The sequence below is a fragment of the Condylostylus longicornis genome, unplaced genomic scaffold (genome assembly GCF_029603195.1).
Source record: "Condylostylus longicornis isolate FDR11 unplaced genomic scaffold, ASM2960319v2 ptg000044l, whole genome shotgun sequence".
NCBI classification, from domain to species: Eukaryota; Metazoa; Arthropoda; class Insecta; order Diptera; family Dolichopodidae; genus Condylostylus; species Condylostylus longicornis.
This window is the reverse complement of record NW_026578013.1, coordinates 6967094-6993783: the sequence shown is the minus strand read 5'-3', so window position 1 is coordinate 6993783 and position 26690 is coordinate 6967094. Positions and strand designations below refer to the sequence as shown.

The following is a 26690-nucleotide window of genomic DNA, read 5'->3' as shown; positions in this document are numbered from 1 at the left end:
TTTGGTGAAAGTATGACTACATAGTCTGGTTTAACTTCTTATTATGTGGGATAAATTTTTGATTAGTTGTTTTTCATTTTTTCTTTTACATTGTAAAACTGGTTTTTAGAAAGAATTTCTTCTTTCTCATTTTGCTACCATACAATATTTTCTGTTTCTTTTGATTTTGCTGTGAAAGTAGTGAAATTGCGAGTAAATTTTTTTATTAAAATTAATGTGCATACACTGGTACGTACAAATAAGTATATATGTATGTATGTATATAAAGTGTATGCATGCCATTTCACCTTTCTTTTAATGAAATTAAATTTTATTGAAAATTTTTTTTTTATTATAGTTTTTTTTTTTTATTCTGTTTATGATGTTTTAACTTTCTTTTCAAGTTCAAGTGAAAGAGTAGAAAGTTATATAATTTGTTGTTATGATGAGTGTACAACGGGTATATTATGTAATAAATTGAATACACTTTTGTATTTTAATTTTTTTTTCTTTTTTGTGTTGCAGATTTTTTTTTTCAAGCATATGGAATTGAAAATATTGGAAAAATTTCTTTTCTTTTTGAGTTTTTTTGTTATTATTGGAATTTAAGAATTACTTTGTACATATGTACGTGTGTATGTATTTCAAATTATTCATTTATGAATAAGCTGAAATTATTTGTAAATTTTGTCTAATTTTTTTTGCTACCGATTTTAATTTTTGATTTATTATTTTCTTTAATTTTTATGCAAATGATCAAAGAATAACTAACAGGTACAAGCCAATCTTAAAAATTTATGTATTTTGAGAATTTTAAGAAAAAAACTGATCAGTGATGATTACAAATCTTTTTTTGATTTTACTAATCTGAATTTACTATTTCATATAAATAAGAAATTAAATGTTTATCAAATATTTGAGTAAGGGAAAATCAAACAAAAATGATAAATGAAATTTCATAGCTCTATTATTAACCCGTTTCCAAAGCATAGTTTCCTTCTTAATTAATTGTAATTTATTAAGAATAATTTACTTTTCTTTTTATTAATAGACTTAATTAAATAATTTGAATTTAAAGAATAAAGATTTTAATCTAAAAATACGGACTAGCTTCAAGTAAAAGTAAAATCGATATTCCAGCTTTCGGTAATTTGAAAATTTATTCTAGTTTTAAAATTAATTTTAATTGAATAAGATCTTTGTAAATTTAGAGAAGGTCATAAAATTTTTATTATGTACTTAAATATTTCATATATAATTTATACCACGTTTTGTGGTACGAAAAACCATTTAATTTAAAAATTTGACTAAAAGTTGTGTAACCCAAATTCCAATTTCATTTCATTTTCCAAATATCACAAATTACATGTATTTCACATAATTACTTATATATTAATTAACATTGTATTTTTTTCTTCTTTTTTTTTAGAATTTGACGGTACAACAGTTCTATGTCGAGTATGTGGTGATAAAGCTTCCGGTTTCCATTATGGTGTTCATTCATGTGAAGGGTGCAAGGTAAGCTAATTTTTCACTTTTATTTTAACATACATATATACGTATATATTTGAAACATGTATTATTATAAATTTTATTTATATTATTATGATCAGATGATGATAAAAATCGCGATAATTTTTTTACAAGTATATTTGAAATAATTTTGAAAATGGCACATTTTATGTATCAAATTTTATGTTATATAATTATTAATTACATAAATAAGTACGCATTGAATGATGGCACGTGTTAAAAAAAAAAAAATTATAATTTTAAATTTTGAACACCTGAGCGGATTTTTTTTTTCCGGGATAAAAATCATGTATATACATACGTGTACAAGGATACCGAAAAAAATTTTTTTTCCTCGATTTTGTGAAGAAAAAATTAAAGAATATTTTCAATTGAAAGTAAATGTAAAACAAGTAAAAACGTTTCAGTCGGTATAAACCGATTGAATTATACCCTGCACCTTTCGTTATTGTGCAGCAATTACTCGAACCTGTGAAATCATTCTATAGAAACTTCACGGACATGTCTGACCATCCATAATTGGACATCCGACTGCCAAGTTTCATGAATCTGACTTTATTATTTTGCCAAATATGTAAAATAAGCTTTTGGAGTTGTATGGCAAGTACCCGAACCTGTCAAGCAATTCCATCAAAACTTCACAAATATATCTGATCTATAATCGGACACACAACTGCCAAGTTGCATGAATCTGACTTTATTATTTTTTAAAATATTAAGAATAATCTTTTAGACTTGTATGGGAGCTACTCGAACCTGTCAAGCAATCCCACCAAAACTTTAGAAATATGTCTGGCCTATAATTGGACACACGACTGCCAAGTCTCATGAATTTGACTTTATTATTTTTCCAAATATTTAAAATAAGCTTTTAGACTTGTATGGGAGCTACTCGAACCTGTCAAGCAATTCCACCAAAACTTCAGAAATATATTTGACCCATATTTGGACACATGACTGCCAAGTTTCATGAATCTGACTTTATTATTTTTGAAAATATTTAAAATTAGCTTCTGGAGTTGTATGGCAGGTACCCGAACCTGTCAAGCAATTCCTCTAAAACTTCTGCAATATATTTGACCTATAATTGGACACATGGCTGCCAAGTTTCATGAATCTGACTTTGTTATTTTGCCGAATATAAAAAATTTGCCGTTGGAGTTGTATGGCAGCCACCCGAACCGGTGAAGCTATCCCATTATAATTTTCAAAGCATGTGTAGAATATAATTGGACACACGTATACAAAATTTTATATTTATAGCTTTATTAGTTTTTGAAATATTTAAAATAAACTCTTGGAGTTGTATGGCAGCTACCCGAACCCGTTGTCCGACTTAGTCCAATAACAATAGGGTTCGTCCTTGGCACAAAAGAAAAAACTTGTGAAAGTTTGGTGTCGATTGCATTATTCGTTTTTGAGTTATCGTGCGATCGGACGGACGGACGGACGGACGGACGGACGGACGGACGGACGGACGGACGGACGGACGGACGGACATGTCTAAATCGACGCAGAATTTTACGCTGAGCAAGAATATATATATATGTCCATACCGCAGATGACTCCTTCAAGTAGTTACAAACTCCATACCAAAGTTAATATACCCTTCACGAAGTGCAGGGTATAAAAAATTGTAAAGCGAAAAAAAAAAATTATTTTAAAAGTGAAATTTAGTTTAAATTTGGAGCGCTAAACAAAACAAAAACTATGTGTGAATGTAGACAAAAAATTTCAGTATCCTACACATATCAGGATGTAGACAGGAAATACGCCTCTTAAAAGGTCTACATTTAATATTTTTTCCTGTTTTCTTTTTTTTTTGTTTTTTTATTTTCGGTTAATACACAAAATTAACTGATATAAAGAGGTCGCTGCTGTTTTTGCTTTATACTTTTTTTTTTCACCTTTATGCAATGATTTCACTATGATGATATTAATCATTGTCGTAATAGTTGTCATGATAGTTGATCATAGAGTTCCAATTACGCATTTTGTTGTATTTTGTTTTTTTTTTTCAGTAAAAAGGATAAATAATTTTGTATGAATAGGAAGTCAAAATATATAGAAAATAAACTAGTATTTCATTGTGTAATAATGAGGGAAAATTAACAATAAAAACAACAACAAAAACAATAAAAAAGTAGTCTAAACATAACAATTGTAATAAATGAGGAAGCGTACACATATACGATTTAAATTGCGTCTTAATCCAAAAATTTTTTTTGTACATTTTATTTTTCTCCTAATTTTTTTTTTTGTATAATTCTTCTATTGTTTAGTTTATGAACCCAGACTTGAAAATCGTGCTATTGTGTCGTTTAGTCTGTCTATACAGCTTTATCAAGAACCTCTTTTTTTCATTATTGTAGACATACCAATTTATTTTCCTTTTTTTTTTTCAAATATTTTTTTAAGTATATATATGAACTTTTTGTTTTTGTTTTTTTTTTTTGTGAATTACTTATTATGTACCTTTACCTTCACCTTTACCTTGAAATTAGAGCATGCTGGCATTGTCCTTGATTATGTTAAAAACCTTTTCGAAAAATTAAAAATAGAAAAAAAAAAGTAAAAAAAAAATAAAATCAACTGTGATCGCGCGCCTTATATAAATAAGGAGATTTATATAAGAACACACACCAATATATGTAAACGGTATATGTAAATGTGTGATATAAGTATACTTAAAATGACGCAGGTCGGATTTAGTTTTTGTTTTTTACAGGAAATCTTACTTGTATTTGTATATATGTATGTGAATATCTGATTGAATTCTAATCAAACAAAATTCAATATGTAGAAATTTTAAATGTTCTTCTGTTTTGCGTCCGTCATCAAATACACTTAATTGATTTAGAGTTCAACATTTAGTAAAAATGGATTTTGAGAGTTATGGTACTTTTCAAATTTGATATGCGAGTATCAATAAAATTCGAAGCATGGAAACAAACAGTATGGGCTTTTATTTATCACAATACAGAGAACATTTAAGATTTTTTGTTTGCTTTTTCAGATGGAACATTTACTAATTGTCTCGTGTTCTTATTAAAATTTGACAATAATGTTTTAAAAAAGAACCCTTTTAGTAAGTACGGCACTTTTAAAATCAAAATGAGTTAGAAACTAAATAAATATAATCAAATTTTTCATCAGTCTGTCGGCAATTCGGCAGCCTATCGGCAATTATTTATATATTTAAAAATTGACCAAACATTAGAAAGCTAAAATTTCTTAATAAGTAAGTCTTAGCCGTCGAAATTGATAAGATTTCTAAAGAGATTTTATGAAAAATTTTCCATTTTCCTCCAGAAGTTTTTGAAAGAAAATATGCACATTAATTTTCGCAGAAATTCAACAATTGCTTAAAACACATTGTGGCCTTGATCACTTATAGTAAAATCTGGTAAAATTTGGCTTAACTTCGATGATTTTGAACCTGTTTTTGCAATTATAAATCTTTAAATACATTGTCAAACTCCATTTTCAATTTAATTGAAATTTGGTTAGGGTAACAACTGATTTCGATGCCCAATCAACTGTCTGCAGAGTACTATTGCATTAAGGTTCTATTTTTGTATATGTACATACGTTACATATATACTTACATATATGTATTAGAATTTTTGATTATACTTACTGATGTATGTGAAAACAAATTAAATAAAATGATCTAAAAAGACAACTTAAACAAAATGGCCTACAGTCTCTGTTTAATAATAATTAATTCTAAGAATTAATCATAATTATAAATGTAGACGTGCTAAAAATTTTTAATAATTCTATTTTTTATTCTTCTCCAAATTCTAAGGAAAAAAAAAAGATTTTTTTTTCATATAAAAATTTAAAAGAGGCCAAAAATCTCATAAATTAAGTAATTTTTCTAATTATGTCTACTTATTTATTTTGTATATAGAGAAATATGAATTTTCTATCACTATCGAACCATGAAATCATGAAAGCATTTGAAAAAAAAAAAAAAAAGTGTTGTGTTTTTTTTTCTCTATTTTATTTTAAAATAACGTCTGCGAAAATGAACCCCGCGAATATCTGCAAAAAAAAAAAAAAAACAATTTTTTTTTATATTTTTCTTGTTTTTTTAAACTTGTACCGAATTTCTTTTAATTTTATATTATAAGTACCTACATATATATGTATATATATGCATGTACACCCATTATGAATACATTTTTCCGTATATATATACATATTAACATTTCACACAAAAGACTTTAATTTAAAATACAAATATTTTTAGCAAATTTCATATATCAGTTTGTTTATATGTACATAAGTATGTATGTACGCATGTACGCATAATTTTCGTACATATTTTGTGCGTAAATACCTATAAATATTTAATTTTGCTTTTTGTTTGCTCTCTTTGTTTATTAATAAAAAAAAATAATAATAATAAAAAAATTGTTATACTTGAATGTCCTCCAAAAACTTTTTTAAAAGTTCAAGGTTTTGCACGCGATATCAATACACATACTGTTATACATAATAATATACCCACCTATATAAATTATAAATTTGTTTTTGACCAAAAAAATAATAGTTATATAAGCATACATATGTTTATATTTGTACACATATTGATATGAAAATGTAAGTATATACATATGTACATATGTAGGCATAAAATTAATGTATGTAGAATAAAAAATTACAAACAAAAAAAAATTAGCAACACCATCAATTCTGAAATAAACGCAAAGAAGAAGATACTTATACGCACTCACTCTATTTTGTATAGTTATTTCACACACATACTAACTTGTATTTAGTTGCGGATACGAACACATGCATACAAATTAAAAAAAAAAATTATAAATTTGAATTAAATTTTTGTTAAAATACAATTTGTAAGTGCGTGTATGTTCACGCACAATTTATATAACAATAATAATTATAGTATGTAGGTATGAAATTGTAATACATTCATTACATGTTTTAATTGTAATATGGAAGTGTATATTATGATGTCAATGTAATAATTACATTTTATTAATTCAGGTTTTTAGGTATTCTTCTTCTTCTTCAAAAATTAAAAAAAAAAACAATGAATTTTTGTTTTTTTCCAAAATTGTTCCTATGTTCTTTTATACACTACAATATAATATAAGTGATTTTAAATTATAAATACATACACACATTCACTATTAAATTATTATATAAATTATACTTGTGTTATACTATCTATATTCATACACACATAACATAATAATATCGATGTCAATAGTCAGAACAAGGTCATTTTGATGTTTCATCAATAATATTGTATATGGGATGATGATGAATAATAATTTTATATAGAGAGACTAATAAAAATCATCTTGATTTTTGACATTCTTTTATACATGTATATACAAGTATGTAATGTTGTCTTTATTATTTATAGCTATAGTGTTAAAAACAAAAACAAAATAGTTACATAAATTTTTGACTATTACTTTCAAAAAATTATTATGTGTACTAAAAACTTGTTTATTACCCACATAGTTTTAGTATATAATAATTAAGTACGTGCGTTTTTTCTTAAATTAATTTTTTAGAACATTTCAAACTGGCCTTTTTATATATCTTCATATTATTGTTGTAAATTTTAATAAATAGGTATTATAACAAAAATAATCATTTATTAATTATAATAGAAAATTCTTAGTACATAAGACATCTTTTAATATATCTGAATATGTTCTAAGTTAATAATGTTCTTAAATAGAAATTGTGTTCTAAAACCTAAATTAAAAATAATTATTTGCAAAATTTAAAATTATATGCTAAATTCTCAGCTGTATACATACATTTAATGAAATACTATATGCACATATATATGTATGAATGTAGATTGTAGATATATAGACGCAAAAACAAGGAAGGGAAATTCTAGTAGAAAAAGTTGCATAATTTTCTACATGTGCTAAAATGTTTAAGAATATTTCGAACACCATAACTAAAATAAAAATTTTTCGTTACGGTTCTCACTTTTTTGATGGAAACACTTTCATATTATATTTATATACATTAATGTATATGTACATTTAGATATACATACATTAGTACATGTATAAATCTTATTCTTCCTTTCATTTTTGATTTATATTTTTCACACTTTTATGAAGGAAATTTTCTATGTGTGTTCTTTAGTTTTTCTTTTTTATTTTCATCATCAGCAAATAGAAATTTAATCTAAGTTTAAAAGCGCACGCCATCTTTGAATGCCTTTCCAGTCAGATAAACTTTTCACTCATTTCATTAAATATAAGAAGAGGCATGAAAAGAAAATATTCACCTATAAGTATATACAATATTATATTCCTACCTACATATATTCCATACTTACTCATATACCCAACAAAAGTCTACTCTTTTAATTCGAATATATTAAAAAAAAAAAATACACAAAAATTATGTATGTTAATAGTGTTGTTAAAAAAACAACAAAAATTGAAAACAAAAAAAAAATTTTTTAAAGTTCAAGGTAGACCAAATTTTGGTGTTCTTTAAAAAAACAAACTATTTTTTTTTTTCCATACTTACATACTTTGATTCTATTGTGCTCATAAATTTTTTGGGTATTGAGTTGAGAAGTAGAACTAAAAAACAAAAATATCAAAAAGAATTAATTATGCATGCATATGTATGTGTTAAATAAACTGTCATTCTTTATAAAATGTGGGGTTTTATATAAAAGGTTCTATTAAAATTATATAAAAACGCAAAAGATAAAAAGAATAAGCGAAAATCACAAAATAATAAAAAAAAAATAATTTTGCTTCCTTGTTTGTATGTGTCTAATATCATTTCAAATATTATTATTTTGTTATCTAATTTGTGATACGGTGGTGTTTACAAAATAAATATTTTCTACTTAGATTGTACAGTAAATGACAAAAAAAAAAGTCATGTTTTAGTAGCAAATCTTGAAATATTCAAAATATTTCAAGTGAAACTAAATTCTAACACTTTTCAAATAAAATTTTGAAAAGCAAATGATTACTGGTTTGAATTTCAGTCCATTCGTCTGTGTCTCCATGTTCCTGTTTTCAAAATTTGTATATCTGTATCATTTAAGAGAGAAAACTAAAATAAAGAAAAATGACCGATAAAATTAACCGTTAACTTAAAATAGAATTTTTCGAGATTTTATATCGTTTTTTCTTTAGACCATCTATATAAGTTATAAGTACCTGAAATTTTAGCAGCAGTGCTTAATGAATTGTAAGTTTTTTAAAAAAGTTTTTTTTTTCAGAGTATTGTCGATCAAAATTTGCAAAATTTTCAGCTCTTCATTTTCCAAAACGTCAACCATTTCCGAAATTCTATAAAAACCAAACTCTTAGAGCAAATCTCTCCTAATCAAAAAATATAATTATTTATTTTAAATTTATTAACTTCACTCTATCGCTCCAAAAAGTATGCAATAAAATTTCTTTGTGATATTAAGAAAATAGAAAATAATGTTAGATGATTCGGATAAAATAAAGTTTAAATGAAAAAAATGTAAGGTGATTATCGTTTAGGAATAAAATAGTGTATTTGATTACACGAGGAAAATGTGCTGGTTTACGAGCCACAAATTTGAAGTATTTCATCCGAATTTATTTATGATTACTTGCATATTACATTAAAAAATATTTACATACATTCATACTTACGTGTGAACATGTATTTGATGTTTTGATTGTATTCCATTTCAACCCTCTCAGTTGAATATGACACTAAATATAATGGATTATCGAAAAGAAATCAGTTTTAATACCGTTATATAAACATTTATTCCTTCTATCGTTAATTTAATGTACTATAATTATATTTTTATATTATGTTTTAGGTATACATATTTATACATTGTATAGGTATATTTATTTTTTATACTTTTATTAAAAAATTCAAATATTTATTTAGAGCCCGTAACTGTATTAAAAAATAAAATTTCTAATATAAAATGTGAACACTATCAAATTTTTATTTTATTAATTTAATTCGAATTTCGTCGCTATTTTTTTCATTTTCAGCGAATTTTAATATAAATATTTTTTTTTTTTTACTTTTTTTTTATTATAAAAATATCAATTAGTCAGTATTTTATATTTTCTACATATAGAATATAATTTGGCCGGCCTTCAAATTGTCTATTGACCTCTATTCTTTCCTGAAATAAAAAAATAAAATTATTTTGTTTTTTTTATGTATATACATATATACATACATATGTTTATGCATAGAACTAATTTTATATAAAAAATTATAATAATGGAATTTGATATTAGAAGAGTGTTTGCAAAAAATAAAAAAAAAAAGCAAAATAATTTTTTTTATGAACAGAATTCAAAAAAACGTTAACAACAAGAATATGTAGACATGTGCACATGTCTATATTTATATAAATAATATGATAATAAAAAAAAAAGAAAAAAAAAAATATGGAAATTTATTGAAAAAATTAATCCGGAGTTAAAATGTATTTAAATGTGTTTATATACATACATACATATACTACTGTTCAGCTCACATACAAAATATTAGTAATGAAATTATATTCAACATATGTACATATATAACCAAGCCTCTAGCTACATACTTACATATATGAATATGAATGAGCCTATTAACTATATGAGATATTACTATTATATTAATCATTATTATTTATAATTATACTTAGAAAATATGTACATATGTATGTAAATATATGAAATAATAGTTAAATAATTAAAAAACATTAATTTAAGTCGTATATATATAATATATTTCGAATTTATTACGTACTAGCTGTTTGTTCTTTATTTTGCTTGTAAATATCTCTAATTTGAGAAATTTTAAGAGATTTTTAGCTTTATTTTGGTATAATATACGCAATACAACAGTATATGCATACATATGTATATACATATGTACAAACAAAAGTAAAAATAGGAATCTACTGTTTTGAAAATTTGTCCATAATTTTTTGAATTTTAATTACAATACTGCAAGTAATAATCAAATACATATGCATATATTTATTAGGAGTAAAGTACAATACGAGCCAGTAAAGCTGACTGAATTGCATAATCAACTTTACATATTAATAAATTTCGTAATTCTAAAATTATTTTCATCTCTTCAATTACAATGAGTCTGTCGGTTACAAAAACTTTACAATTAATTTCCAAATTTTATTTTATAATTTTATAATTTAATACATAATTCCATTAAATTTCTTATTAAGTACTAAAACTATGAATAATTTGGAGTAGTTTGTTCATTTTGCTATAAAATCAAAAAACCCCCATTGTTGAGTGTTGAAATATAATAAAAATTCTTAATTGAAATAAGTTTCACTTTATAATTCAGAATCTGATACATACATATATAAAGTAAAATGGAACATTCTTTTCAAGAATTTTGCAATAAACAATAAAACATAATCATCCTCATGTATATTTCTCTATAATGCGATTGATCGTAATGTTATACCTTATTTTATTATTACGATAAATGCAATATAATTTGACATAATATTCGTCAAATCTATGAATATTAATTAACCTTCAATATTTTTTCTTTTGTTAAAATATAGTCAAAAATTTAAAAATTTTTAAATTAATAATAACACATTGTCATTAATATATATACCTACATACATAGGTATTTCCTAATCAGTAAAATTCAATATCAATAATTTCATAATAACTATATTATGCACCAATGTGTAAGTATGGGTATATTAAATAAAAATTTTATAAGTTGAATCACCACGGCGCGGCATACATAGCAACGTATAATTGCCGTAATTTACGAAAAAATATCACCTAAAAAATACATACATATATCTATAAATACGTCATAACATTTTTACTTACTTTTTATAATTGAAGGTATACATATACAATATATAATGTGTATATGTTGTTAAACGATAACGTAAATGAACTTACTCAAGTTGAACTTCAATTATTATGTATTAAAAAATTGAAGTAAGAAAAAATTAAATGTTAAAAAATTCAAGGATATGCGGATATAAAAATTTAAATTAAATTATGATAAATAATGTGTGTACGTGTGCAAGTTTAATTTTTAAAAATTTTCTTAATTAACATACTTTCATGTATTAACAGCTAAGTTCATAAAATGCTAAATTTAATTTAGAATTAATAATATTCTTAGTTGCTTGCTACTATGCATAATCATGTATATTATTTAATGTTCGTAATATTTTGTATTTGACAATTTGACGTACACATATTATATAATAAAAATTAACAGTATAAATAATCTAAACTCATATTATGCTTCTCCCAAGAAAATAAAATCAATGAATGACAAAATCACTATATGCGGTTATAATGTCAGTTTTCAGGCAGTACAAAACCTCTATAAGGGAATTTAAATCAGGGACTGATTTTTTTTGTTCATGAATGTAGCTTTAACAGTCAGAATCAAATTTTCTTTTTTAAAAATACTCTTCTTGTATGAATGAATCTTGGGCATTCACAAAATTTTCTTTTAGAATAATAATTCCATTAACAAAAATTCTGTTTATGAGGCGGGAAAAATAATTGCACGTTGAAAATTTATACAACCCTAAGTATACACAATTACACTTACACTTGCTTTCACTTGCTTTCAGGAAGAAAATACATAAAGCTTTGTTTTTTCCAACAAAAAAAAAAAATTCCTAAAACAAATAATTAAAAGCGTTAATTTCACACACTCTTAATTTTAATCTACTAAATACAAATTATTAAAAAATTTAATTCAATTTTACTTGTTTTGTATAATAATTAACTAAAATGTTAATAACATTATTCAAGGTAGAATTTTATTAAGATTCAAAACTATCGAAACTATACAAGTATAAGTATATATGCAATAATATTCTAATTAATTTAGCTTTGTTATTTATACACATACATAACTGTATGTATATATCATGTCCATATAACAGGAATTTTCCGCATTTGGTTTTTAAGTTCAGAATACTCATAATTATAAATTTTAAGGACATTTAGAATTAATGTTTACGCGAATAAAATATCAAGTACTATAAGTACTTTTATGTATGTATAATGATATGATAGTACAATGAACTGAGGTATAACGTGTAATATACTAAAAAAATGTCATTGATATATTAATTTAGTTTAATTTAATTTAATTTAATGTTTTGCTTCTTTTTTTTACTATTTTATTTTTGAATCATACTTTTTTTTTAATATATAAAACTTAAATTACTTGTGCCTGTAATTTTCATTCGGTACAATTTTTTTTCAAGGTAATTCCTGTATATTAATAATTTTTTGTTTTTGTTTTCATAATATAAAAAGTTCAAGAGAGTTTAACAAAAGCAGAGATTCTAAAATTTTTAAATTTTTTATTATATAGCCACATCTACATGTGTGCATATAAGTAATAGTGTTTATATTATTAATTAAATTAATGAATTAATTTAATTAATCGATTAATAAACCAATTAATAATAATTAATTTTATATTTATAAAAATTTAAGATTATTTACTTGTATTTATTTTATAATTATTGAAAATAAGATAATTTTTTATTTTGTAAGTTTTCGGCACGAATACTTGTATTAAAAGAATGGCATTTTTTTAGCTAACTCTCTATGACTATAGAAACTAGAACATGATATCATGCACTAGCCCTATGCTCCTCGTAGGAGTGAAGGAAAAAAAAGAAAAATTTTACATTTATATTAATTAATTAGTGATAAATTGTAAATATTATCCATTTTATATTCATGATATTATCGAATTTCATATGGCGTACACTTGTATAGGTGTATTGTGTAGAAAAAACAAATTACATCACGGTGCATTCACAAGTGCAAGTACTTAGTGTAGGAACATATTAATCGTAAATGATTTACATAGTATAAATTGATTGCTGATTTGCTCGAATTATAAAGTTTCGGCTGAATTAAAATATTTTTTGTGGTGAGTTTATTAAAATCTCATTCAACCTATTCAAATACTGCAACATCCCGCATAATTATACAATTTGAATAAACATTTTTTCCGTTAAGGGAAATTAATAGTATGAAAACTAATGTACGTTATAATAAAATTGGGTCAAATTAATGGTTTGTGATTTAGAACTTTTCCTTTCAACAAATAAAAATACAATTTAGCTATTAATATTCTAGTTCTTTAAAAATAATCTAGCTTTAACGTTATTTCATTTATATACAGAAATATTTAAAAAATAGCATACATTTAGGATGAGGTAAAAAATAAAATTGAAAGAGTCGTTAACATAATACTCGAATTTAGGGGGTTAATTGCGTGAGTTAAGAAAAATATTTATTGGCATTTAACGTTAGCTTTCCGCATTTATAGAAATTTGGAAAAGCTTACAGTTTCGGAAATATATCAAATTTCTTTTAACGAAATAAACAATTTTTTATAATATCTAAAAAAGTTGCTAAAATTTCAGATTCCTACAACTTATCAAAAATTCGAAAAAAGCGAAGTTTCAAATAACAGTTAATTGTAGCAGTAATTTTGCTGTTTTAATATTTTAATTATGCTGTGACGCGGTAGAACTACTTTCTTGCATTAACAAAATTTGAAAAATATTTATTAATTCTTCAAAACAAGTAATTAAAGAATGACATTTTTAGGTCTCTTAGAAGGAAGGAGATAGGTAAAAATTTTCTTCTGCAGAAATAAGTTTCTAGTAAACATTTATGTAAAGCTCTCTATCTTCAAGGGTGTAGAAATATTGTAAACAGGTCCACAGACGGAGGAACGGACGAACGGAAAGGATGAAATTAATAAGCACTTTTTTCAAATTTTTTTTTTAAAGGTGCTCGAAAAGCAAGTGTCTTTGTAATGGAATGATTACTTACCATCATTCTTGTTGAAAAAAATATCTTATTTTGATAAATTATATTTGCGTTTCATTTACGGCAGGCTAGCCACCTACCTAGTTAACTCTATGACGCTATGAAACTAGGGCATGATATCATGCACTAGCCCTATGCTCCTCCTAGGAGTGAAGAAGGGCAAAAAAAATGTTTAGCGTTGGATTTCTGTTTAAATGTACAATTATTTTATTAATTCCAAATTGAAGCTGTTTAACGCTTTAATCTAATATAAAAAGTTTATTTTCGTACAAGTTGTACAAAAATCCCATAAATTAGACAAATCATAAACATAATTCGTCAAGGCTTATTAATACAACTTGATATTAACATTCCAATTACAAAATTTTGTTATTAAAAAAAAACTATTTTTTCATAATTCAAACATTTTAACTAAACGTGATTTATAAGAATTTGCAAATAAACATGTATGTACATAATATATTATGTACATATATATTATACATACGTACATGTGTACGAACATACTTTATGCAAATATGTACATAAGTATGTTCAAATACCAGAAGTAAATTAAATACTGTTTTAAAAAAGTTCTACTGCCCCAAAATAATTAAACAAAAAAACAGAAACTTGAATTAAAAGAAGAATTCTCAAAAGAATGAAAAACAAGAAACCACGAATATGATTTTTTTTTTAATTGAGTACCTAAGTATATACAAAGTATCTTATTATTTTTTGTTTGTAATTAATCTGTGCCGTGCATGACATAATTGAAAACCTTCATCAAAAAAAAAAAGAACTAAAAATTCTCAAGAACATTCAAAAATCAAAATTAAAAAAAAATAAAATCAAAAATATTTTTTTTTCTGAACCTATTTTTATCTAACAGGTTTTCATCCACAAAAAAAAACAAAACCCAAAAACAACAACAATTTAAACAAATCGAATTAATCTGAAAATTTTTTTTTTAAATCAACAATAAATAAATAAATAAGTGAAAAAAAATAAATAAACCAATAAAACTGTTTTAAGGTCAACCACTAAAAAATTTAAGAATATTTTGGTAAGAACATTTTTCTCTGTTTTTTTTTTTTTTTATTTTTTTTTATTATTTTATTTTTAAAATTCGTTCAGTGTATTTAGAAAGCTTTTTTTTCTGTGTTCTTGCTGCTGAATCTCAAATATACAAAAAAAAATAAAGTAAGAATTATTATCAATCTAAACAAATATGACTGTATGTGACATATGTGTATACGTGTATGTATAATAAGTACACACATACTGTAGCTACATAATGAACATGCATACATTTTAATTGAATAGCATCTTCTGTAATAAAAATTGAAATTTTCTCTATAGTTCTATGAAATGACTTATGGCAAATATAATATGCATTTAGACAGACTACCATCTAAAATGTTACATGCTTACATGTAATTTAAACTATAATTTAAATTTCATATTTACGGAAAAATACAGAAAAATTTTGATTTCATATTTAATTTTTCTTTACAATTAACTATTTACACACACACATGTATTATAAAAATTGTCCATGACTGCAAATTAATTGATCAATTTCAAAGGTTCAAAAATTTTTAGTCATCTTTTCCCACATTTTTGGTAAACTATTAAAATCGAAACCAATAACTCAAACGACAAAATTTAAAATGATTGGATTTTACACTGACACCTATACAGCGTGAACTCCTAAAAATTACAAGAGAAAAAATCAAATAGGAAAAATAAAATCACCCTTTACTATATGAAATTTATTTTATATATACATGTATACACTCATATAATGTAGATACAAAAAGTTTGATATATATCAGAATTAAAATCAAATTCGAGGTTAATTACTGTACTTACATATAAACCTATAAGATATGTAAAATAATATCTATATACTTACATATTTAAATCATAAATTTTATAAATTACAAAAAGAGATCCAGCAACCTTAAACTTTAAATAACTTATAAATTCAATTTTTATGATAAAAATAGTGGGATGTTTCCATTAGTATATACATACATACATACATATATACACAATATAATTTACCTCAAATTTATTATAGAATAAAAATTTATACATGTAAATCTCCTCACCAAATTCACTTGCTTTTTTCTTACAAAAATTTCCATTCTCATTTTAAACAATTGAAAAATTTCCAGTGTAAAATTATCAAATTTTCTTTTTTTTTTAATTTAACTCTAATTTACATAATGTTGATAGAAAGCTTTTCGCAAAATGTTTTTATTATTTAATATATAGGTCCATACCATTTATTATTTAGTATACAGGTCCATGTAATGTAAATTTGTAATATACCATGTAAATTTGTGGATAGATTATAACATTAGTATAGATCCACACCATGTATTGGATATAATGTAGTTGTATACTCGTAGAATAACCAAATAATCAGAGTAAAACCAAAATTCTGTTAATATACCATCATCTTACAACTGACATACGTGTACTACAATTATGCTAGCTAGTTACAACAATTTACAAAATTTAGGTTTGAAATAATTATTAATCGAAAATTGAAATTCAAAGGTGATAGTGCAAGTAAATATTTTCATTTTGCTATTCACATTCATACATTACTATAAATAAAATAATTATTAATAATTTCGAAAAAAAATGAGATAAGGATTATCAATAACCATGTGTACAATATTGTAATAAAATATTATTATGTTTATAAAATAATATATGTATATATTTCTTAGTATATAAGTGTTTGTGTTGAATGTTCCGTAAGATGGAGTAAAATTTCTATTAATTTTATTTAAAGTATCCAGTATTTATTCGAATAAAGTTTGACGTTAAATCTGATGCGCGACCACGTTTTATTTTGTTCATTTCATCGACTATTTTTCGCTTAATTCAACCAGAATATCATTAATTAAAATAATCCACATGGTTTTTCAAAGCAGCAATCTGTACAGAATTTTGAGAACACACACTTGTGTCTCAAAGAAAAGTTCTAGAATAAATTTAAGTAGTAAATTGCTCCTACACTATTATATTCGATAGCACTCTTTGATATTTCAAGAAAATTATAGCTCTCTATAAATTTGCTATTATGTATGCACATTAACACATACAAATATCTATGTCCCTATGTATAATATTAAGTTTTAAGAATCCAATATATTTACCACATTTATATACATTTTAAAATAAAAGGAAAAACAAGAGGAGAGAGAGATAGAGAATGGAAGAGAAAACAGGAAAAACAAAAGAGAACTAAAGAAAAAAGGTAATGAACTCGTTCAATGTCATTTTGACTGACTTTTTAATCGCTTATTTTTTTTTTTCATTTTGTTGTTGCTATATTGGTGTTTTTTATTTTTATTATTCTTCACAATTATATTCTTATTGTTATTATGTGGGTTTTTGGTCTCTATTTACGTTTTAATCTATAAAAGAACGTTTACTTAATTTCGTTCTGTTGTCTTTTTTCTTTTTTGAAGTTTATATTAAGTACATAAAAGAATTAATTTTGATTTTCTTTATATTTTATTTTAATAATATTTAAAATAAATAGGGAAGTAATATTAAAAAAATTACTTAATTGTTTACCTTGATTTTTCTGATCGTTATTTTTTTTTCATTTTTTTTTTTGTTTTCCTTTTCCTTTTAACATAATATACTCTTTGTATATTATTTAATGTACATAAGTACCTGTAATAAATAACTCTTCTATCTCTATTTTACATTCATTATTTCATTATCCAAAAATAATAATAAAATAATGGAACTGATGAATTAAAATTGAATATTTTTATTAATATTGTACATAATATTGTGCTATAATATAGTATCTGTTATAGCAGTGGCACTGTGTTATAAATAGAATTATGTAAAAGAAGAAGAAATAATGTTTAATGGGAGAGTGAGAGAGAAAAAAATCGGAAACGAAAAAAGAAAAATTGAAAAATGTCAGAATAGAAGTAGCGCGCGGTAAGATTTTTTATAGTAGGTTCAGTTCAGTGCACTGCAAAAAATTTTTGTTAATTTTTTTTTTTTTCATTTTGTTTTCTTATTCTTTTTATAATGACATTGTAATTTTTTGAGTGCGTTTTTGAAGGTGGCATGCCATTTCAGTGGCATGAATATGAAAAAAAATTTTGATTTTTTTTTCGTTTTTTTTTTTTTTTATCTTGAAAAAAGATGATAAATTTTTGTAAGTGTGTTTGTTCTTAATTAGATTTACTTTTTATTAGATAACTGAATTATAATAATAACAATATAATGTATAACAGAAATGACATAACAGTAAATATTTAATGCATTTTTGTTTTTTCTTTTGTTATTTAAAAATAGGTTATTAATGAGTTAATGAGTAATATTTAAAAAAAAAAAATATATTGTATAACATATTGTACTCTTGTGTATTTTCATATATACATAATAAGTACTTAGTAGATGAAAAGTATATAACTGTACAAATTACTATTGTTTGTTGCATAACGTGTGTTCCTTCAAATATTTGAAAATATTGCTTGAGTTTAATATTAAAAAGGAGCACATAACAACATTAGTTACTTCAGGATGTGCATTAATACATACATATACAAACAGAGGTAGTTAGAGTGCAGTTGTAATAAATATTGTTACTTAATATACTGTTAATACACATATATTAATATTTAATTTACTAATTTTGTATTGGTTCACATTTAGAACAAAATTTTACTTAAATTATTTTATACCGGAAATATTAAAATATTAATTATACAACCCACATATCTGTGCAAGTACCATATTTGAAATCATCGTTTTAGATACAACAATATTTTGATGGTAAGAATCTTACATTAAACTAGTTTCATAATGGTATTAAAATACATAACACTCTTTATTGATTTTAAATTGAAATTTCCTCGATTAGTTGTAGGATTATGGTGCTGTTATCATTAACCTTGCTTGCAATCGCACACAACCTTGACTTTCATATTAAATAAACAACTTTTATAACCGAATTAAATTTGTAGTAATTTTGAAATGCATGTACAGTAAACTGTACAATGTTTATTAAACGTAAACAAGTACGTTACAAATTGGCATTCGGCTGATCTAAAGCTTCTATGAAATTTTAAGCTTGTTTTTCTTGTAATCGTCGCATAGAAAATGAATATAGAATTTGAGCTAAATATTATCTTTTACGTTCGGCTATGAGATCTTGAAAAAATTTTATGAAGATAGGTCCAATATTTAATTATGTAATAAATGTATAAGATTTAATTTAATTTACATATACATAAAAAAAACACTTACAATAATCTTATTAACTATTAATGTTACTAAATATCTGGTTTCTTTAATTTGATTTAAAATATTGTCCAATTACCAAAAAAAAAAAAAGAATAAGAGAAAAATTAAAAAAACTTGAAATATTTTTATTTTGTTAAATTAAAATTTCATTACCAATTTGCAATTAAACAAAAAATATCTGTTTATACAAAATACGCTTGTATATACACACATAGATATGTACATATGTACGTTTTCAATAACCCTTACAAGAATGTTTATTACCCTTCTTTTTGTTAATATAAAAAAAAATAATCATGTTGTGTTATTTCATTTCCTTATGACAATTTTTATGAGTTGAAAAACATTTAAACTGTGTTCATCTCAATCTAAAAGAAATCCGTTTAAAAAAGTAGGGAATTTAATACATATGTACTTATAGTATTTTATTTCTACTCTTATACAGGTACCCTAATATAACCAGAGGTGGATGTGTAACACAATTTTAATTTGTATAATATCATAAACGCATAGTAGTGTTAAATTCTAATTTATTTAATTAACATAACACTATAAATTGTACTTGAAAATTTTCAATATAACATGCTAGTAGTCTCTCTTTCTACTTGCCTGTTATTAATTATGATAGCTGAAATTTATTTTATTATTATTTGGACATTTCTCTCATTTCAATTGCATATACAAACATGTTATAACTGCTTAGTCATATAATCTCTACTTACTATAGAGTGTGTATAAAAAAAAAAATTAAGCAATAAAAAAATCACTTCTCTTTTAATAAAAAGGATAAATCAATTGCGAAAGAAATCAATTAAAATGAAAAAGCATCATTTTCTCTAATATTTTACTATCGATTTCAATTTTAATTTCACTCTAAAATTGTTATAATAAAATTTTTGTTGCATTTATTAAACGGAAATCATTGTACTCATATAATAGTGATTTTATGAAAAATACAAGTTTTTCTTATATGATGCATGATGCAAAATAAAAAAAATAAATAATTATAGCACAATTTAAGTATAGCTACATATTTATTATATTATAAATAGCAATAAATATATATATAACAATTATTTAACAACGAGAATATAATACGAAAAATTAACAACAGACAATATAACAAGCAACAGTATAATTTACAATAATAACAGCAACAAAGTATATAATAGCAGCAACAGCAGCATTATAGCAGTAGCAGTATTTAAACTATAAGAAGAGTAAAAAAAAAAATTATACTATTTTATATTTTGTATGTAATACCATTGAACTCTTGAAGAGGTGAATGTCTTCAAATGCACTTGAACGACTGACAGAGAATGCATATTTTTTTTAATACATTTTTTTTTTCCTTTATTATTTTTGTAATGCGAATATCTTATCCATTTATTTATGTGTATGTATTTTGCATACATATGTGCAAACAGAATACTATATCTTTCTAGTAACGTGTATGTATAGGGATGTTGTATGGAGTAAAAGAAGAAAATATGTATGTATAATTAAAAAATATTAAAGAATAAAAGAAGATCTTGGAATCAATTATTTGCCTTATGTTTCAATTTCAATAGCAAATGTTTTTTTTTGTTTTTATTGTATACTATTTTTTTTTTCATTATACTTACATATACAAAAAAATTAATTCTTTATCTTTGTATTGATCGCATTGCATTCCTTGCGCACATTTCTTTAACAATTTTACAAATAAATAAATTATAAAGGTTATTGTCTGTTCTGTAATACTGTCCATATTCATGCATATTCGCATTGCAGAAATAGTTTGTCTTATATAATAAATAAGTTATAATTTTAATAGTATACATCTAACAATAAAAAAAAAAATAATATCTATGTATCCCAGAAAAGTTGATTGCACTCAAAATATTTTTATTGCTCTAAGATTGATAGAGCATGATTATTGCAATAAAACGTATTTAAATGTTATTTACTTTTATTATATAAAATGTATGTTCTGCACAAATTAGATTTTTTGCAATGTATATTGTTACATATACATTTCTATTACTTTTGATTCACAATCAAGATTATAGCATACAAGATTTAAATTTAAAAATAAATAAAAATATTCACATACAATCATACTTAAATTATGTTGATGACCTTTTCCCATTACCAACTATGTATATAAATATTTGGTATATGTATTCGTTTAGAGGAAGATATACCGAATTCGAGTATGCATTATTGGGGAAAGAGGAAAAAATTTTACGCGCGCCTGTTTTAAAAAAAAAACATTCTTGTTATTCTTTTCAATTATTGTCGTTCTTCTGGGCGATCTTAGAATAACTATTAAATATATTATTTTCAGTGTTAGTGAGCATTGTTATAATTCCAAAAAAAAAAAGAAAAAATAACAAACGAAAGAAAAAAGGAAAACGTCATCGTTTAGAATTTGTTTTTGTTTCACTTCTTCTAGTTATTTCGGTTATTTTGTTGTTGGTGCTGCTGATTCAAATATAAGGTTAATAGCATTTTATATGTGGCATAATATAATAATAACAATTTAGAGAGATAGAAGGAATGCAATTTTATAATATTCTAGAAAGAAAACGTGTAAGGAATAAATAAATTCTTGTGAGAATATTGAGAATGTGAAATTGGTGAACAAATTTTATATTTTCCTATATACCTATATAATTTGTATATACATATATATATGTATATATAAGAGTCTTTTATTCTTAAAGGTTTTTTGTATTAAAACGTTCATACACCTTTTATATTTTTTGATCGTGTATTTTTAATGTTCGCCTTTAGGATTTTAATCGATATTTATGGTCAACTCCTTCTAATTTGAGTTTATTTGTTTTTGTTTTATAAAAAATGTTCAATGCCCTTTTGTTAATATTTTTTTATTGTTTTAAAGAACTATATTAAAAATAACGATTTTAAGGGTTTTTATTTTTTTGTTATAAAAAGGGTTATTGTTTTATTTTGTAATACAAGAGTAGTTGTGAATTTGAGAGGAATTTTGGCGAACATTTGAAATGTTAAAGCGTCTTGCACCAAAGAGATTCTTAATTAATATTTTATAGAAAAGTGCAAAAATTTCTGTGCACTAATTATGTTTGAATTCAATTTTATTTTATATAATTGTAGTAAAAGAAATTAATGGTGTTATTAAGATTAAATTAAATTTTATTACAAATTTTATTTGCAGCAAGAGTGAATTGATCGTCGTTCAAATTATAATTAAGAGTTACTGTTAGCAGTACTGTCATTAAGTACATATTATTTAGTTTGTCGAAAAATTTTGGTTGCAAAAATTTTATATATTTTTAATAATCATTTGAAAAAAGCATGCTCTAAATTTTATCACTCTTAATCCTTATAATCATAGTAATATGTATAAGAAATTTTTAGCTGGGATAATTAATTCAAATTTTTCCCCCAAAGTAACATTTCATGTCATTTTGCCATATAAATTTAAAAAGATCATTAATATTTAATATTTTCCAGTCACAATATTTCATACATGAGTATACAAATTAATATTATTATATTAATAAAAGTTGAATGCACTCATATATTACTTTATACTCTTACTTACTTATATTACTTTCATAAATTTTTATTTTATATAAAAGTAAAAATATTCATATTCAATGCTATTTTTAAAAATCACATTAGAAAACCAAAACAAGAAAAAAAAAATTGCAATATCCATTTTGAAATAGATATACGCTTTATAACACAGCGGTAATCTAATAAAATATTAAACTATCAGATATAGATATGATCAGATATAAGTATATATATATACTCTATACTATATATCATACCTTAAATTGAAAATTATAATGACGACAGAGAAAATGATAGTGCCGTAAAATGTTTTTTTTATTAAAATAATGAATGGCACACTGCACTTTTAAAATATATACATAACATAAAATACCATTATAATAAAAAAAATATTGCTCATATACATGGGTATGTGTGTAGGTAGGCATGTGTTGCATACAGAGTTATATAGGTACTATGTACATACATATATGTGTATAGAGAATTCCAGTTTATTGCCCGAAATGAAGTATAAAAGAAGAAGAAGAAGAAGTGTAGAAGTCATTGCCCACTTTTAAAGTATAGGTACGGTTGTTCTTGTGTATGCAAAAAAAAAAGATAAAAGAAGTTCATGCAAGAAGAAAACTGTAGTGAAAATTTTAGAAATGAAATAAAAATATTAAAATAATAATGATTATAATTATGAGTAGTTTGTGAGTTTAATTGTAATATAATTTATTGCATGTTAAATTCCCAAAATAATCCTTAAAAAATAGAACATATTTATTTGTATTCAATGGAATATTTGATTAATTGTATTCTAGAAGTAGAATTTTACGCGATTCAAAAACTTTAACAAGAGAAGTGGAGAGAGATTTCTAGAAGAATATTTAAGTTTAGAACACAACTATGTGATTCATGATAAAATCAAACAGAACTATCTATGAGAAGCAACTCAACCAAGTAGTGTTGCATTTGTATAACAGTATTCTAAGATCTACGATTGAAAGAAACAAATTTTAATTTTAATTTTCTCATAATCCTTTTAAAAACTTCAAATTTCCGTCTCATATATTTCAAGTTAATTTTCTAGATTAAGTTTTATATTAATTTTTATCAGCGTACTCAAGTAGTTTCGAAGAAAAAAGATTTTTTGTTCTTGCTCCATCTTTCAATCTAAAATAATATTTTTCCACCAGAGAAGGTACAAAACAAAAATAAAATAATTTTCTTAATTTATTCGGTTCTATGTTCTAGAAAAATTTCTTGATTTTTCTTATATTTCAATTATTTTATTGTTTCTCCTTTATTTGAATTTTTTTTTGCCTCATATATCAGAATTCGTGCCTTTTAGACGTGGTTAATAACATTTTTGTATGTATGTGCATATTCCTATTCTAAGAGCAATCCGTTCCAGTTCTATATTCTATGATATCTAAACATATGATATATACAAACAAACATTATAAATAAAAATTTTTTCTTTACTATTAACTTCATTTCAATTACATTGAGTTTTGCATTGTCCAACTCGTAAACGTACGTAAAATTAAAAGAGAATTATTTAAATACGGGTCATCGCACCATGCAATTTAGGACATCAACCTTCGTTTATTTAGGTTATTATAAAAAATATCCTCAACTCTATATATAATAGCTAATGTTCAATGCACTATTTTATTATTAAAATACATTTTATATTTTTGTAAGGTTGCATTTTACCATACATAAAAAAAAAAATAAAATTTATGCTAGTATTGGAAAAATTTTATTTTTCTTGTGTTCGTGCATTGTGCCGTCATGGTGGCAAAATTTTGCGAAGAATATTTGTTATACATACTAAGATACATTTTTATATTAGTATATCATATGCATATGCGGATTTTTTGTACAAACATATACGATGTGTTCGATCATCATTATCATCCTTATTTATCAATCATTATTATTTTTTTTTTTTCATTAACAATTGAAAATATGGCATGTGTTTGTATTGTGCGTTCCAGTTTTTCTCTTTTCTTCTGTTACTTTTATATATTGCGCTGTTTAAAAGGAAATAAAAAATGAAAAGATTGAATACAGTAAAAAAAAAACTGATTAAAAGAAGAGTAAAAAATGTTCTTGAAATTATTTTGGGCTGGTGTGTGTAAGAAGAATTAAGTATAAGAAAATTATACATAAAGAATATTATAGAAAAACGAATTCAGAATTAGTTGAGCTGAACGTATTCGAATAAAGTGAATATAAGGGTTTTCTTATATGCCATTACTATTATACATACATTTTCTAGTACACACACATACATATTTTGGTAACTGAAGTACATTTTACTAAATCCTTTATAATTATTATATTTTACAATTTTTTTACCATTTACTTTTAGAATATCTTAGTTCCAAATGGTTTTTAGCAGTTTTTTTGAGTTATAAAACAATTTATGATATATTTTTACTCTAATTGAGTATACATATAAGGCATGTGTGCAAGAACTTCTGCTTATTTTAGTTAGGAAATTTTCTTACAAAAGTATTTTTGAAAATTGTTGGATCTACAATAAAATTAATTGTTCTAAAATAGTAAAAATTAATATTAATTTTCATTTTATGATTTAGCCTGAACAAATACATAACTCGCACACATAATTGTGTTGAAGAAAAATATTTGTCATTGGATTAATTAAAATAAAAAGTTTCCCAAAAAAATTCTCTGTACAGAATCTGTAATAGAGAGAGAGAAAACCCCAGTTCCTTCCTAAATTTTAAATAAAAAATTCATAAATGCGCAGTCATAATTTTGTTATTTCGTTAAGAAATAATTGTTAGTTTTGACTTGAACGAGTTCTACTTACAAGCCTTCATTTCATTACAATATTTTAAATTAAAAAAATTTTGTTTGTAAAAATTTTTACAATTTATTATTGATTGCCATTTATAGCAATATAAAAATTTCTTTCTTAATCAATTTAAAAATTAATTAAACATTTTAAATTTTTTCTTACTGAATATTTTTTTCTTTTTCTTTTCAGGTGAGTTGAAATTTATAAATTAAAATTCACTATATTTGAGCTTTAAAAATGGTATACATGAACGCCTCTTGAAAATATTATATTTAAAAACGGTAAGTAGAAACAAAAAACAAAATATTCATCCAAAATATATGCAATTTTTTTTTAGATTGAAATATTAAAAATTTACTTTAGCCTGAATATATGCAATACTTTTTTATTAATATTTGAAATGAAATTTCCCAAACTTTTTAACTTATTTTAAAGCTTTTCAGAATTGTAGAAATCCTAAAAGTTCAATAATAAAAGCTATATAGGAAATTTTCAAATCAATTAGTTTGAAACTTGAATAAAATAAAATGAATTTGAGGTTTTGATATTTGCTAAAAAATAGTTTTATGAAATTTCGTATAACACTATCATTATAACGGTTTATCATTGTGAATTATTTTTTTTGAAAAATTATAAAATTTCAAAATTTTCAAGTATTGAAAAAAATTAAATTATGAAAGTTT

At 23.7% G+C, this 26690-nt stretch overlaps 1 protein-coding gene across 1 annotated transcript in view; it reads left to right on the top strand.

Annotated features, from left to right (window-relative positions):
- The window catches only part of LOC129610405 (serum factor response D-like), a 44380-nt gene extending 17922 nt beyond the window's left edge, over window positions 1-26458 (top strand). The window contains exons 2-3 of the mRNA XM_055522970.1: window positions 1409-1497; window positions 26197-26458. Coding sequence (XP_055378945.1) covers window positions 1409-1497; window positions 26197-26205 — 98 coding nt within the window. The 3' untranslated portion in view covers window positions 26206-26458. The remainder of the gene's footprint in view (window positions 1-1408; window positions 1498-26196) is intronic.
- The last annotated feature ends 232 nt before the right edge of the window (window positions 26459-26690 follow it).